At 43.5% G+C, this 16,293-nt stretch overlaps 1 protein-coding gene across 10 annotated transcripts in view; it reads left to right on the top strand.

Moving 5' to 3' along the window:
• FRMD4A (FERM domain containing 4A) overlaps positions 1 to 15,859 on the top strand; it is a 426,455-nt gene extending 410,596 nt beyond the window's left edge. For 9 of the 10 annotated variants that reach the window (XM_083574960.1, XM_083574966.1, XM_083574965.1 and 6 more), the window contains 4 exons: positions 615 to 779; positions 2,753 to 3,612; positions 6,195 to 6,291; positions 11,691 to 15,859. In XM_083574960.1, the coding sequence (XP_083431086.1) occupies positions 615 to 779; positions 2,753 to 3,612; positions 6,195 to 6,291; positions 11,691 to 11,793 (1,225 nt within the window). In that variant the 3' untranslated portion in view covers positions 11,794 to 15,859. Of the gene's footprint in view, positions 1 to 614; positions 780 to 2,752; positions 3,613 to 6,194; positions 6,292 to 8,576; positions 8,649 to 11,690 lie in introns of all 10 variants that reach the window. The other variant, XM_083574962.1, reaches the window with a different exon arrangement.
• The last annotated feature ends 434 nt before the right edge of the window (positions 15,860 to 16,293 follow it).

The following is a 16,293-nucleotide window of genomic DNA, read 5'->3' as shown; positions in this document are numbered from 1 at the left end:
CTCACTGAATACATATTTACAGCTGCTTAGGCAACACAATGCAGCAGCAACAGCAGCAATAGTCTGGTAGCCTCCAGGTGTTCTGGGATGACAACACCTGTCATCCCTGCTGATTGGCCAGGCTGGCTGAAGCCTATGGGAGCTGGAGCCCCACAACATCTATAGGGCACCAGGAGGGAGAAGTCGGTCCAAGGGGCAACTGTTGCAATAAGAAGTTGGGCAATGGGGTCCTCTCTGTGTCTTCCAGCACTTCCTGTGCTTTATTTGGCACATTATTTGTGCTTTAGCTTATTGTTGTTAGAAAAAGGAGCAATGAGGAGTAATTTAGCAGAGAGTTAGTGTAGTAATGTCTAACAGCATAAACAGTGAGCCCAGAATTCCCTTGAGTGAATTGCACTTTTGCCAGCCTCTAGATGACGTCAGGCAACCCCCTCTCTCTCACTCCCCAGCTGTAAGAAGAGTCACATTGGGCTGCTGAAATAGGACCTGTCAAGTCTGCTAGACTTAAGAAATGAGAATTGTTGTTGTACCCAAAAACGCTTATGGTTTTCTCCTATGCCCATGTAATAAAGTATACAAGCTGTCCTGATCACTATGTTTCCTTTTGTGTGCAGCAGTCACAAGCGGCTTCCCAGCACTGGGAGCTGTGCAGAGGGTGGAGGGAGCAACTCCCTACAAAACAGCCCCATTAGGAATCTGCCCCATTGGAACTCCCAGTCCAGCATGCCAACAACACCAGATCTACGGGTACGCAGTCCACATTATGTGCATTCCACTAGGTAAGTTCTCCCAGTCCAATAGGTCCTCAGCTTCTCTTCTCCCACCCCCTACCAAATGTTAAATATGGAGCCTGGAATTCCTAAAGCCGGCTTAAATTTCATCAGGGTGCTCAAGAGTTGCTCTGAATTGGATTGTGCTCCCAGTCCTCAGTTCTGTTTCAGCTAAAACAAAGATTCTGATATTTTGGGGAGGGATAGGAGCCTTTTAGCTAAATCAAGTTTGAAAAATAGATTAAAATTATGTTCTTGAAATCCCTTCACATCCCAAAAAGTTGCATACAGTATGCCTTCAACTTGCGTTCATTTAATTTGTGCACATTCAACTTTACATGCATAGCAATAAAGAAATAAAGAGCAATCCCATCCGCCATTGAAGCCAATGTTTTGATTATAAGCGGGTTTGGCTTTTATTTTTATTATATATATATATATATATATATATATATATATATATATATATATATATATATAGATAGTTTTTCAGTTTAAAATTTTACAATCAATTATCCAACAACCAACAATCTCCTGAACTTCCCTCCTCCCCTTTGTGAGTCCTTTCGTTAACCATTTCCTCCTACATCTTTTATAATAATCAAAACCTTTTTCATTAAACTACAAGTGTTATTCCAATGCTACTGATGATTTTAGCTGTTTCCAATGGTTTTTAAGATAAATTATGTATTTTCCCCATTCCTTATTTAAATTTTGGTCTTTCTGATTCTTTCGGTCATTTTTGCTATTTCGGTGATTTTGGCTTTAGGCACGATTCCCGGAACGTATCCCCCACATAAGTTGAACAGCTGTTTTACCTGGGTACAGGTGCTCTATATGTGTTCAGTTGGAACTGGCAGTGGCCAAAGGTCAGAAAGAAATGTACCACATAGCAGAAAAGTGTTACCACAGTTGTTTTCACATGATGCCATTTCGCAAGTTCTAGAAAACATTTGGTCATGGAATCCAGCTAAACAATGTTGGAAGCAATGTGATTATTTGCTTACAAAAACAAGGAAGCAGTATCTGGATGGATGGTTTTGTGTATTTATTAGGCAATATCACATCTGCACTCAGCTATGATGCTTCTTGGGTGACCTTGGGCCTGTCAGTATCTCTTATAGAATGTACAAGGGGAAGCATATGAGCGAGATATAAATGTAATACATAAATAAAATGTTATTAGGTAGGATTTTGACGGGTGTTCAGCATCAGATGCTTCAGGGCCTGTGGAATGGCAGACCTAAAGGGAACCTTATCCACTCATTAAATTTAGGTGGATGTGTTATTTTCCCTCTCCAAATGGGAGAATTCATAGAAATAGACGAGTTTTAAATTTATTGGCGCTTCCCATTTTGTCCAATATGGAGCTTTCACATCTCTCCACCTTAGGGACTTACACTAATGGTTTCTCATTGGGAATATGACTCATTCCCCACCCCCACCCCCAAGTAAAGGATGTGAAACCTCTACTTCAGAAGAGGAAGAAGTGCAAAAGATTCCCTGCCGTCACCATGTAAGAAGCTGTTAGCCTGGACTTCCAGAGGTGTCATTATTGGCTGGCTGTGATGCTTAATGCAGGCTTTCACATACTTCCTGTATTCTGAATTCTGCCAGCTTATGGTGACCAGTGGCATCTTTACATTGTCAGGCCTAGACTCCACTGTATTTTCTTCAGATATTATGCAAACATACTACAGAGTTAATCATGACAATGTCTTTTTGTAAGCAAACTCTGCTATGGTGAAATGACCCCAAATTTGTGGTTAGATACAATTACAAAGAATAATTGATTTCAGAGATCCCACCTTCATTCTGCAGCTAAAAGGCTGGAGTCCCTATAGCACAGGGTCAGCCAGCCTTTAATTGTTCTCTTTCTGTTCGCCTTCCTTTGCCACCACAAGTGTACTCATTCCACACCACAACTGTAGGCAAAACTACTGGAGCAGTTTATAATTACAACCTTTTTTCTGTGCTTGCAGGTCTGTGGACATCAGCCCTACTAGGTTACATAGTTTAGCACAGCACTTTAGACACAGAAGCTCCAGTTTAGAGTCCCAAGGGAAGCTCGTTGGGTCAGAAAACGAGACGGGGAGCCCCGATTTCTACACCCCTCGGACTCGCAGCAGCAATGGCTCTGACCCAATGGACGACTGCTCCTCCTGCACCAGCCATTCCAGCTCTGAGCACTACTACCCTGCTCAGATGAATGCCAACTATTCCACCCTGGCTGAGGATTCCCCCTCCAAAGCCCGGGAACGGCAGAGGCAGAGGCACAAGTCGGCAGGGAACCTGGTCTCCTCCAATTCAGGAAGCATGCCCAACCTGGCTGCCAGGAACGGGACTGGCCACCACGGAGTCTATCTACACAGCCAGAGCCAGCCGTCCTCCCAGTACAGGATCAAGGAGTACCCTCTCTACATCGAAGGGAGCTCCACGCCGGTGGTTGTGCGCAGCCTGGAGAATGACCAGGAGGGACACTACAGCGTGAAGGCACAGTTTAAAACATCTAACTCCTACACGGCGGGGGGAATGTTTAAAGAGAACTGGCACGGGGAGGAAGCGGACTCCGTCAGGCTGACCCCCTCCCGTTCTCAGATCATCAGGACTCCGTCTTTGGGCAGAGAGGGTCACGAGAAGGGGTCGGGAAGGACAATGGTGTCAGATGAGCTGAGGCTGTGGTACCACCGGTCCACAGCTTCCCACAAAGACCACAGCCGCTTGTCGCACACTAGCTCCACTTCGTCGGATAGCAGCTCCCAGTACAGCACCTCCTCTCAAAGCACCTTCGTGGCGCACAGCAGGGTAACAAGGATGCCTCAGATGTGCAAAGCAACGTCAGGTGAGGAAGATGATTTGCACCCATATACAAGAGTCATTCCTGGGGGGTTCCACACGTACAACATAACCAAACCACCCCCACATCTCACTGCTCTGGTGGTGTGGCCTTCTGAGCAGCCCTAGGTCTGCATCCGTCGCAATCAAATGACTCCTAACACAAAGACACAGCCAAATTACTCACAATCAGAGGAGGGTATTTGTGGGTCTCTGCATGAGTCACTGTATTGAGCTTGTTGCTTTCTAAGCAGGAGCTAACTTTTAGTAACACAGGCAGAAACACAGGGACTCTCCTGAGGATGGGTAATTTTTGCACTCTGAGACTCTAAACTTTTCAAGTGCAGGTGTAAAGTGTGTCATCAGTTGTAATTCAGGAGAAAAAGCATGACCCCAGCAATCAGCAATTTGGTAAACACTGGCACAGTTATACAATATGTGCTTTTCACTATCGGTGAATGCCGGTAGGGGGAGGAAGGGGCATGTTAGGTCAAAGGTTTTAGCAATAAAGGTAGAAGTTCTGTTTGTTATTCGCTTGTCATGTGAAGCAGGGTGAATCAACAGAAGGACAGTCCAAATGAGTTTTTAAAAGGTGATGAAAAAAGTACACGACTGTTGTTACTGAAATCTAAAACTGCTGCAACTGGTGTAACCAAAGGTGCAATCTTATCCTCGTTGACCTGGGAGTAAGCCCCACTGAAATCAGTAGAGCTTCTTTACGAGTAGTCATGGCTATGATACTCGCCTGCTCAAAATCTTGCTTTTGCCACTGACTCATTCACTGGTCTCAGCTGAGCCTTTCTCTCTCAGCTGTATGAAGGTGTGTTGCATAGCTTAGTCAAAATACAGCATGTGAAACCCTTGGAGCACTCTAAAGCACTATATAAATGCTAAGCATTATTATTTAAAATTGAAGGCAAATGGATTTCATTACCAAATTATGATGAGAATGCTCTTCTAATAAATTCTTCCTGAAGGAGCGTCTCCACTCCCATCGTTCTGCCCAGACACTGAAGTCCAGCTCCAAGGGCCTTCTGGTGGTTCCCTCACTGCGAGGAGCCAAGTTACAGCCTGGTTAGGCAGAGGGCCTACTCGGTGGTGGCACCCGCACTGTGGAATGCCCTCCCACCAGATGCCAAAGAGAAAAACAACTACCAGACTTTTAGAAGACATCTGAAGGCAGCCCTGTTTAGGGAAGCTTTTAATGTTTGACAGACTATTGTATTTTAATATTTTGTTGAAAGCTGCACAGAGTGGCTGGGGAAACCCGGCCAGATGGGCGGGGTATATATATATTATTACTATTACTATTACTATTACTATTAGTTTCCATTCTTCAAACGAGCTCATAAACAATGAAATCCTGACACCACACAACTTTTTAAAAATCAGCAACAAGGATGGCTTTTCTCCCAGTACAAGCAAAATCATGAAGAATGTTTGTTTATATAATATTAGGATTTACATCCACATTAGCTGTACTTGTAAAAGGCCACTTGTGTAGCTTTTATTTCTAGAATTGTTATTACTCAACAGGGCAAATTAAAAGTTAGAAGGGAGGCAAGGTAATTCCCCAAATTATTCAGAAGTTCTTTCCATGTTTTTACCAACTCACTCCAACCTTTATACAATTTGGCAATCAAAATAAATCAGGAATTGAAACATTGGCCGGAATATAAGACTTACCTGCAAATAAGCCGCACCTTTAAAATCCAAGGCTTATTTGTGGGTGTGGCTCACCTCCCAGCTCTACTGCCCTGAACGGGGGGGGGGGGGGGAGAGCCGGCATTCTCCCCAAGCTGGCACCAGGAGAGGCTTGGGAGACGCGAGCGGGTTGTCCCGTAATTGGGGGGGTCGCTTATATTTGGGCCAATACGGTACTTTCACAAGACTTGTTCACCAAGGACTTCACCAAGTTATTTAATCTCTTGGTGAAATGGATAAAGTGTTAAAGTATTTTCAGAAATAAAATGTAAATGTTTTCCTTCTTTAATTAACTTAAGGCAGCTAAAATATGAAGTGTATGTTAAGAGTTTGCCCTGAAGGTACTGCTTTGGAAAACTTATTGTCTCTCAAGGTTCTGCAGTTGTTACTAACATCGCCAGCTGTGACCCTCCAGTGTCCAGTGGGGTCCAGTGGCTGGTGCTCCATGGGGCTGAGTTGCAATGGAGCAAGACAGCTGGCCCCCAGCAGCAGAGGCAGAAGCAGCAATGTCAAACTCCTGTTGACATTTGAGATGGTCTCTCATCTCCCTGAGGTTGAAGGAAGACAAGGGATGCTGTCAGTCCTTGTAGTCACACACAGATAACTCCACACAGACCTCCCTTTGAAACTGCATGAAGGGTGGGGGTTGGGGGGAGAGTGAAAAGGAGAGGCTGGATATGTTGTGGTAAGCCGTGGCATGGGCAGCTGTGCTGAAGAAATAATTAACTTGCACTTATGATTTTATACCAAATAATATGCCATGTTTCATCTCCGTTCCACGAGTTACTACTGCACAGACGTAACAGCATCATTGCATTCCAGTTCCCCTAACTGTGTGTGTGTGTGTGTGTGTATCTATATCTATCTATCTCCATTTCTTTCCAGCTGCCTTACCGCACAGTCAGAGGAGTTCCACACCATCTAGTGAGCTTGCGGCTACACCACCCAGCAGCCCACATCACATCCTGGCCTGGCAGACAGGGTGAGTATGGGCACAGATGGGCACTCGGTGGCAATGCGTTCCGTTTCTGACCCATCTTCCCTAGATGCTAGTCAAGCCACACATACAGCACAACCAGACGCATATCTACTCAGAAGTAAGTTCAGTGGGACTTGCTCCCAGGTGAACATGCCTAGAATTGGAGCTCTAGTGCAGGTCATTTGTTCTATGTTCTACCCTGCTTGTCTTTATTACCCGTGCCGATGTCTTCATTTAATTGTAAAAGGGGAGGGGTGAGTCAACAAAAAGCTCCCAGTCAAATTCCCATGGTCTGGACCTGTTTCCACAAGTTTCATTTTGTAGAAATCCACAGTGTGTGCACATTCAAATTCAATCAAACACAGTGGAATTTAGCTTTTTGTTTTAAATGAAAGGCAATATTTGAGGCAGCTGGCGAAGGCCATTCCAGAAACACCATTGCAAATGCCCTCCTGGACCCCCTGCACTCTATACATGTCTGATGTTCCAAAGTGCTATTTCGGAGTTAGGTTAGCTGGCCATTTCCCACTGGACAGAACTTCTCTCTCCTGCTTCTCAGGAACAAAACCAATAGATAATATCCAATGTGGCAGAACACCGAACTTGGATAAGGGTTTGAAGCCCTGCTCAGCCAAGCCCATCACAAGACGACGCTAAGCTGATCACCATCTCTTAGCCCAACCTGCCTCACAGAGTTGTGATAAGGGCAAAATGGGATAAGGTGCATGTATGACACTCTGAAGCAAGGGGAGCCAACTCTGCGCCCCCTCCAGATATTTGTTGAACTACAACTCCCAACAACAACAATCCTGATTATTGTTTATGTTGGCTGGGGCTGATGGTAGTTGTGAGTCCAACATCTGGAGGGCACCATGTTGGCAAGCCACGCTCTATAGCCTTTTCAGACATTTTTAAGTGAGAGTTTAAACTACAGCAGTTTGTGCACCAGCCCCAATCCTCCTCCAACCTTTCATGCGTTGACCACAAAGACCTTCCAACCACATTCAGCTCTGTTAGAATCTCTGCAAACCATAAAGGACAGGAGGGGCAGACATTTGGCAGAGCAGCAGCACTCCTTCCTCCCACAGTCTCTTGGACACCTGAACTCTGCAAAAGATTCTTAGCCAAAGGGCAGGATACAAATGCAGCAGACTAAATGCTTGTTGGAAGCCGCCCAGAGTGGCTGGGGCAGCCCACTTGGAGCGGCATATAAGATTAATTTTACAGTGGTACCTTGGTTTACGAACTTAATCCATTCCGGAAGTCTGTTCTTAAACCAAAGTGTTCTTAAACCAAGGCGTGCTTTCCCATAGCGGTGGGAACTCAATTTACAAATGGAACACACTCAACAGGAAGAGAAACATGTTCTGCTTCCAAGGCAAAGTTCACAAACCAAAACACCTGCTTCCGGGTTTGCAGCGTTCTTAATCCAAGTTGTTCATAAACTAAGCTGTTCTTAAACCAAGTATTATTATTATATTCTTGCATAAATTTTGTCTCTCAAATGTTCCACTACCAAAAATAGTCCATAGTTGGTGGGGTGCCTAAAAGTATGAGCTGTGTTTCAAATGCTGTGTTTAAAAGTATGGTCTGTGGTTCAAATGCTGGCTTTGAGCAGGATCAGTGGCTCCGCTTCATTGTTGCACGGGAAGCAATAGGGGGAGAATAAGGCTGTCATGATTCCTGAGAGTCTGCGTGAAGTGCTGTGAAAAGATGGGATCTGCTTTATAAATGCTGGGTATTGTTAGTACTTAAAGAAAACAAGTCAAGCACCAACTTGCATACCCGGATACATTAAAACATGGTAAGAACTGTGTGCTTTCTAGAGACAAGCTCCTTTTGTCACTGTGGGAATTGTGTTGCCTTGCCCAGCAAAAAAACCCCCAATATTTTGTTTTCTTTTTCCACGCCCCTTCCCTGTTGGAGCCCTCCCACAGTCTCTTGGATACCTGAACTCTGCAAAAGATTCTTAGCCAAAGGGCAGGATACAAATGCAGCAGACTAAATGCTTGTTGGAAGCTGCCCAGAGTGGCTGGGGCAGCCCAGTTGGGGGGGGGCATATCAACAAATCAAAGTGCTTAAAATTCTCACACAAATTCGCACACAAATCAAAGTGCTTAAAATTCTCCTTAGCGTTCTCCCTGTGTTACTAACTTCTTTTTGTCTTCAAAGATGATTCACCAACCTGTTTCTGGCTGGATTAATAAGCTCTTAACAAGTGTTTTGTGTCACTGTTTTTCTTTAACATCTCCTCTTTCCTCTTTCTCTTTTGCCTATCCTTTGCTCAGAGACGCTACAGACAACTCACCCACTATGGATGAGTCTCAGTCTCCAACTCAACAGAGTACTGATGAATAGAGGTATAGTGAGGGGATGTTTTCTATATTGGACCCCCCCACCCCCCTCCCTCCATGCCGCTGCCCCTCCACCTTTTGTTCCCCTGTGGATTTTGTCTTCTTTCAAAAGCACCCTGTTCTAGAGTTTTATGGGAATGTGAATTCATTACTGGCTAGTTATTTGCATCCATTAGACCCAATATATGAGATATGCGGGTGGGGGACGCGGGTGGCGCTGTGGGTAAAACCTCAGTGCCTAGGACTTGCTGATCGTATGGTCGGCGGTTCGAATCCCCGCGGTGGGGTGAGCTCCCGTCGTTCGGTCCCAGCTCCTGCCCACCTAGCAGTTCAAAAGCACCCCTAAGTGCAAGTAGATAAATAGGTACCGCTTTATAGCGGGAAGGTAACGGCGTTTCCGTGCGCTGCACTGGTGCTGGCTCGCCAGAGCAGCTTCGTCACGCTGGCCACGTGACCCGGAAGTGTCTTCGGACGGCGCCGGCTCACGGCCTCTAGAGTGAGATGAGCCCGCAACCCTAGAGTCGGACACGACTGGCCCATACGGGCAGGGATACCTTTACCTTTACCTTTATGAGATATGCATGATTCCAAGTTGCAGATAGTGCTGTCTTTAAATGAGAGAGTCTTTTATGTCTGCATTTACAGTGTTGGGGGGGAAGAATCTGCCCAACCACTTGGAAACAATTTTTGTCACAGGCAAGGAGAGGTTTGTAAACCAACAGTGCCATTTTTCAATTAATAACCCACAAAAATGACCCGCTACAGGTGGTGTTAAACAAGGTTTCATGTCATCATCATCATCATCATCATTATTATTATTATTATTATTATTAATTATTATTTTAAAACTGTCTTAGAAAAGGCACCATTAAGTACTTTCTAGAAGCATACAGCTGCCAAGTTAACTGATTATTGACCATAGGACTTCATTCTGTTGAGTTTCCATTAGGTTAACCAACAAAGTCTTATCTGAAGCAGCCTTTGCCAACTTGTTGCCCTCCAGATGTTTTGGACTTTAACTCTCACCAGCCTTAGGCAGCACATGTGCCAGGACACCAGGCTGCTGAATACTTCTTGTGATGGATTACTAAATGCAATTTTTATGCACCTTGTTGGGGGTGGGTAATTGCAAGCAGGGAAGTAAAATGCAGAAAAATACAGATTCTAACAGTTAGACCCATGCTTAATTAAATGTGTGTAAAACCACTAGTGACAAAAAAAAGTCCCCCTGTACAGTCACAAGTGTTTATTTATATTTGCTAACTTAAAGTAACATCTCCCCGGGATAAATCACATGCAGTTGCTGGTGTTTGGTGTCAGATTTGCCACCAGTTATGAGAAAAATTAAAAAATTGTCCAGTAGCACCTTAGAGACCAACTAAGTTTGTTCTGGGTATAAGCTTTCATGTGCGTATCTGAAGAAGTGTGCATGCACAGGAAGCTTATACCCAGAACAAACTTAGTTGGTCTCTAAGGTGCTACTGGACAATTTTTTAATTTGTTTCGACTGCGTCAGACCAACACTACCTGAACCAGTAATGAGGTTACCCTAGGTGTGTCATTTCCCCCCTCACTTTGACAGTGTACCCTTCCAAGCAGACTGATACATGGAAATTTATTAGGTGAAACCTTTTCCCAGCATGGAGTGCAGGTGAGAGCAGCTTCAGTAGGTCAGGCTGTTGTTTAAAGCCTAGATTTCTTCTTGGGACAGTGGGAGCGAGGAGTCTAATCTCATGAGCTGGGGAATAGTGCACAAGAGGGGGCCAAACCGTGACACAGTTACAAGACACTGCTTTATGCATGCTCCCATCTCTGAATGCTTGTGTGCCAACTTGCATGTATCTGTCCACTCCTGTTCCTTCCTTCCTTCATCTGGGCATGCCCTTCCCTTCAAATAGATAAGATGTTTGCTCCATGATTGGCCAAGTTCCCATTCCTCTGATAGTTACTATTGCTCTGAGCCAACGATGTACTTTAACTTTCAAAAACACACAAATCAAATAGGGTTTGCTATTTAAGCAGTGTGGCAAAATTGATGTGCTGGTGCACGGTTAGCTTTAGCTTTAGACTCAGGATTACCCTGAGAAAGATTTCACAGGAGGCTGGGTGGGGAACCTTGTTCAGGCCAAGGGCCACATTCCTTCCTGGGAGGCCTTTCAAGGGTCCTGTGATGGTGGTGTGCAGGGCCAGAAGCAAAAGTGAGTGGTGCAGCATGTGACTCTTGCTTTTGTGCAGAAGAAGTCAGAGGTTTCTATATTTCTTGGTCAGACCACACCTGGAACACTGTGTCCAGCTCTGGGCACCACAGTTTAAGAAGGATGTTGAGAAGCTGGAACATGTGCAGAGGAGAGCAACCCAGATGATCAGGGGTCTGGAAACCAAGACTGATGATGAGTGGTTGAGGGAGCTGGGTATGTTTAGCCTAGAAAAGAGGATACTGAAGATGATCGCCATCTTCAAATATCTCAAGGGCTGTCACATGGAGGAAGCTTGCTCTCTCCTCCTGCAGGGGCTAGGACCTGAAAGTATGGCTTCAAGTTGCAAGAAAGGAGATTCAAACTAACCATCAGGAAGAACGTCCTGACAGTAAGAGCTCTCCTTCCTTGGAGGTTCTTACGCAGAGGGTGGGTGACATCTGTCATGGATGCTTTAGCGGAGACATTCCTGCATTGCAGGATTTTGGAATAGATGACCCTTGTGGTCCCTTCCAACTCTACGATTCTATAATTGTATGGTTCTGTGTCCTCTGTCCAAGCAACCTAGTTTCTACACATGCATACACCTCTCTCTCTCTCTCTCTCTCTCTCCTCCATCCAGACAATCGAGGCATAATCAAGAGGCATTCCAGCTGGGGAAGAGTTCTGATGGCCTCATTTGGCCCCCAGCCCTTAGGTTTCCCCACTCATCTTACAGCAGCAATGCACATGAAAGTTACCAAGAGTGTGTTTTCTCCACTTCTTCGACCTTCATTGCTCTAGTCTCTGAGGTTGTAGTTCTACTGCCTCTTCCCAGTTTGCTAATTTGAGTTTCTGTCCCTTCTCTCTACAGGAGCTGCAGTGATAGCTGTTACTTGGATTCTCCCCTCTATCCAGAACTAGCTGATGTCCAGTGGTACGGACAGGAGAAAGCCAAGCCTGGAACTCTCGTGTGAATCCCCTTGACCTCAGCTGTTCAAACGCATCAATGCCATTCTGAAAAATCACCTCACTGCCTCTCATTTGCCTTACACTGACGCCTGATACCAGCTTCAAGTCAAAGCACTTTTTGCATAAGGCAACTGAAGATGATATTAGAAAAACAGATCCATCCCCAACCAGTAGCGGAAAACTAATTCCTTCACTCCTGGTTACTTCAAACTGCCATGTGCCTCACAGAGATCACCCCAGAGCAGAGGGCAAATTTACAAATAACTTGGATGTAAACAACACCACAGGCAGTCAATTCAAACCATTCAAGGTTGCATAAGCCTCTTTCTTTGATATGTACAACTATTCTAACATATATGATTTGAACTCTATAAAGTCAAAGTACTAGTTAACGCTAATGTGACAGCTATCATGAAATACCCTTTTCATTGCAGAAAAAGACTGTAGGGAATGGAGAATGATCCTATCATTTCAGAGTGAGCCAGAATACTGTACTGCAACTGTTCTGTGCTGCCAAAGATTTCAGTAGCTGTTTTATGATGCATTTAAAAGTATCCATTTTTTTCAGAAACCGTAACGCTACTATTCTGTAACTTGCCTTCCATCTTGATGCTCTAAGCACCCCTCTCCTATGATGATACGCGCCCCACACAACCTAGGCAGATATCATCTGAGAAAACTCTGAAAAGATGAACAAGGGCAAGGAATTGCTTCTTTTTAACGTTCCTGTGATTAGTTGCAAGTAAAACAACCAATAAATTTTTCAGAGGATTTCTATGATCAGTTGTGAAGTAAAATGCCAAAAAGCGTTGTTATGTTTAAAATCAATTTGCCTAGAAAATGCCTCACATCACGGAAAAGCACACCATGTAAGCTTGACAGCAAAATACAGTAATACTTGTCCGGGGAAGGGCTTATTGACTGGCCAGGGAAGTGAACTATGCTTCAAAGAGGAGTGCTTGGCAGGTTTTATTTGTTTACGAGCAGTTTAGGTTGTTTTCCTAAGATGAATCATGAAGAGCTTACAAAACCTTTTGACACGAAGTATGGTTGTCTGCCAATACCAAAAGAGAGGAAACTGCAAGTTTACATGTACACTTGAGCAATGCTTTTTTATACACTTCTAGAAAGCCATCATACTTCACAAGGCCTCAGTACTTTTATAATGAACTAATGCACAAATTTCTAGGTCCCTGGTCAACTGCTAGTTTGCTGGAGGACCACCATGGAAAAGGAATGGCCAGGAAGAAGCAAGGATCATAACAACCCTCCCAAGCCCATAGACCACCTCCCAAGTCCCAATGCCACTAGTATTTTGCCCCTGGATGGACAACAGTGAGGACCAGAACGCCCTTTTCTGATGCCACCAGTTGCTGAACCCCTTATCTCAACAGATATGGGAGCAGGCACACTAGGTCTTCACTATGGTGTGATGCTGTTGTTGTGCCACCCAACGGCCAAGTGTCTTGCCCCCCTTCCCCAAATGTTATGTTTGTGTGCATGCAGCTGACAAACTGAAGAGAGGCTCTAAAAAGAAAAGAAGAAAAGCCCTAAAGGCCAATTTTGTTGAAGAAAAAAAAGAAAGATTCCACAAACACCAGGAACACAAGAAACCTAAATTCTCCCAAATGGAACAAAAGAACTACTGCTCTTCCAAGAAGGAATGGTAGAAGATTTTGCACCGTTAAGTAGGGCTGGGCAATATCTGATATATCATCAGCTCTATCACAAAATAAGGATGGAGCTATGAAGAGGCAATGGCTGGCTTCATGGTTTTTCTTGCATTGTGATATTTGCATAGCGTGCACACAGACACACACATGATTTGTGATATATTGCCAGGTCAAAAATTATGAAGCCAGTTTCAAAATATGGACTTTGAGCCAGTTTTGGACGATATATTGATATATCACCCAGCCCTACTGTTAAGACTCAGTAAGGGTCTGTCTAAAAGCAGAGAAAGAACAAGCTAAAATCACAAGCAAGAGTGAGATCACTGAAGCAAATAGCACAAGAACAGGTTGTCTTATTTCTATTTCATTTTCATCAAGAAGGCATTATGTAAACATCCACATCTTAAGCCCTTATGTCCATATGCCATTGTGATGAACAGAACAAATGACATTTCATTTGAAGCAATAACCGCAGTCCGTCACCAAGTTAGGCTTAAGTAACACTGAAGTCAGTGGAATCCAAGCACCTTAACAATTACAGGTTTGCAGCCAATGTTGCTTTTAAACATCTCATCTTAAAATAAGATTGGAAAATGTATTGATTTAGTCTCTCTTAAAAATGAAGTATCAGCAAAATAATAAACTATGACAATAACATGCAACTTAAATGGCGTCGTCTTAACGTTTTACCAAGGAAATTCTCCAAAGTTAATGCTTCTTCTCTCCTACACACTGCCCCTCTCTTTGTGTGTCTCTGTGTGTAGTAGTACCCTCTGCTAGCAACATCCAGCATATGGCTTCACAAACCTAGACAACCAACTAGACGCATCCTTCTCAACTTAAGTACCGTATTTTTCCATGTATAAGACTAGGTTTTTCCCCTAAAAAATAAAGTCAAATATTAGGGGGCATCTTATACACAGATACATTCCCCCCCCCGCCACCATTTTCTTAAATCTGAGTCCCCAAAAATACATGGAAGCATCTTATAGACGGAAAAATACGGTATGTGTAGTATATGGACTTAAACTGGTTTAACATTCATTCCCTCACTGTGGAGAACTATAGTTCTCAGCATATGAAAGGACTGCTAACAGAATTTGCAGCCCCTTCATTAAATTACACTTCCTGTAAATTCTTTAGCAGAAGCCATGACAGGTAAAACTGGTAGATTACTGATTAAACTCACCTTCCAGGCTCCATCTAAACAACTTGATTTATTTTAATTTGTACCTGAAAAGTGAATCGGAATGCTTGCCAAAATCACCTTAGTAAACATACCAACAGTAATGGAAATCACAGTCACCCAGTCTAGCTAAAAAGTTATTTGTGACTAGTTTGCTTCACTGCTTCAATGGTCACACCTGAAACCAGATGGACTGGGGCTCCTTTTTTTATCGGGCTGTTTGGATATGATCCTGATGGACCAATAGTTCCCATCTGTTACATCCTAATGAGAACTGGCATGTTATTTTGCAGCAATACTGGCAGCCCTGAGTCAATAGAGAACGGGCTCAAATTTTCAGAAGCAGAGTAACATTCTCAAGGGGGGTGGGAGGAAGGCCATGTTGAGTAGGGGAGAGCAGGGTGTGTTTCATTTTTGTTTTTTTAGTCAAGGCACTTGTGAGCCAGTCTGGTAGTAAAGACAGAAATTAAGTAAAACAGGTTTTACTGTTTAACTCAATTCAGTTATACAAAACTGTACATAAAGTGTTAATCGGGAGATTAACATGTTTTGAGTATGATATGAGGGGGTAAACCATAGCTATTGTATACAAGCACTTGACTACCCCCACTAATAACCCCCTTGAATTTTGCTTTTGTATCCATGAAAAGGTCCCTCCTCCAATATTGCATTTTGTCCGTATGTACAAACCACCACCCTGGCAGGGTTTATTTTTAAAATAATATTATATGCAGTTGAGTGTTGGAAATGTTGGGAAGCGGGGGGGAGGTCCAGTTTGTTTTGTTTTGTTTTCCCACCCCAGTATTAGTTTTAGTTTTGGACATAGCAAACCCCAATCAGGTGCTATCAGATGACCAGTTACTGCTTAGTTAACTAGATGTAAAGTTTTACATATATATAAATATATATATATTAATGTCAATAGTTTTATTACAAGTTGAGCAAAATGGACTCTAGTTTAAAATAAGGGGGAAATTAGAACTCTTCTGAAATGGACTGTAGAGCATGTAAAATGATTTTACTGAAACCTGTGCAACGGTAATCAAGGGGAAGGAAAAAAATGTTATGTTGTAGAAAAGTTTGCAGAATTTTTTTTAAAAAAAATCTGCTTTTAATTTATTCTTTTTCTATTAAGAATTTGTATAGTTACCTTTACATTTTGCAAAAACAGTGTTGTCAACACTTCCTTATTAAAGCATTTTCAAGATGAAATTTGGTGTCCGTAATTTTTTCTGCAGTATCCAAGGTGACTTTATGAGCAGTCTCTCTTAATTTAGTGGTGCCCACTCCTAGTTGTGCAGACTGGCTCAGTGCACACGACACATTAAACAATAGTTTAAATCGTTTCTGTGAATGAGCAGTGAGTTGTTCCAGTCCTGCTCCCCAAGCATGTGGAAACAAACCAGAGGCTATGTTATATGTATGACCCTGCACTCTTCTAACAAGCCACAATACGCCGAGATTTCCAGTGATGTGAGAACCAGGACCCTGCCTTCCGTCTTGCATCAGCGGCTTCAAACATTAGTGCCAGCATTTGTGCAAACCACTTTTACTCTTTTATATCCATGTGCAGGAACACTAGATGGTTGGTAACTAAATTTAGGATAAAAATAGAGCCTAAAGCTACAATACTACCAAGCAAGATT

This window comes from Podarcis filfolensis, assembly GCF_964270895.1.
Source record: "Podarcis filfolensis genome assembly, chromosome: 10".
Taxonomy (NCBI): Eukaryota; Metazoa; Chordata; class Lepidosauria; order Squamata; family Lacertidae; genus Podarcis; species Podarcis filfolensis.
This window is presented reverse-complemented; position numbering and strand designations above follow the sequence as displayed.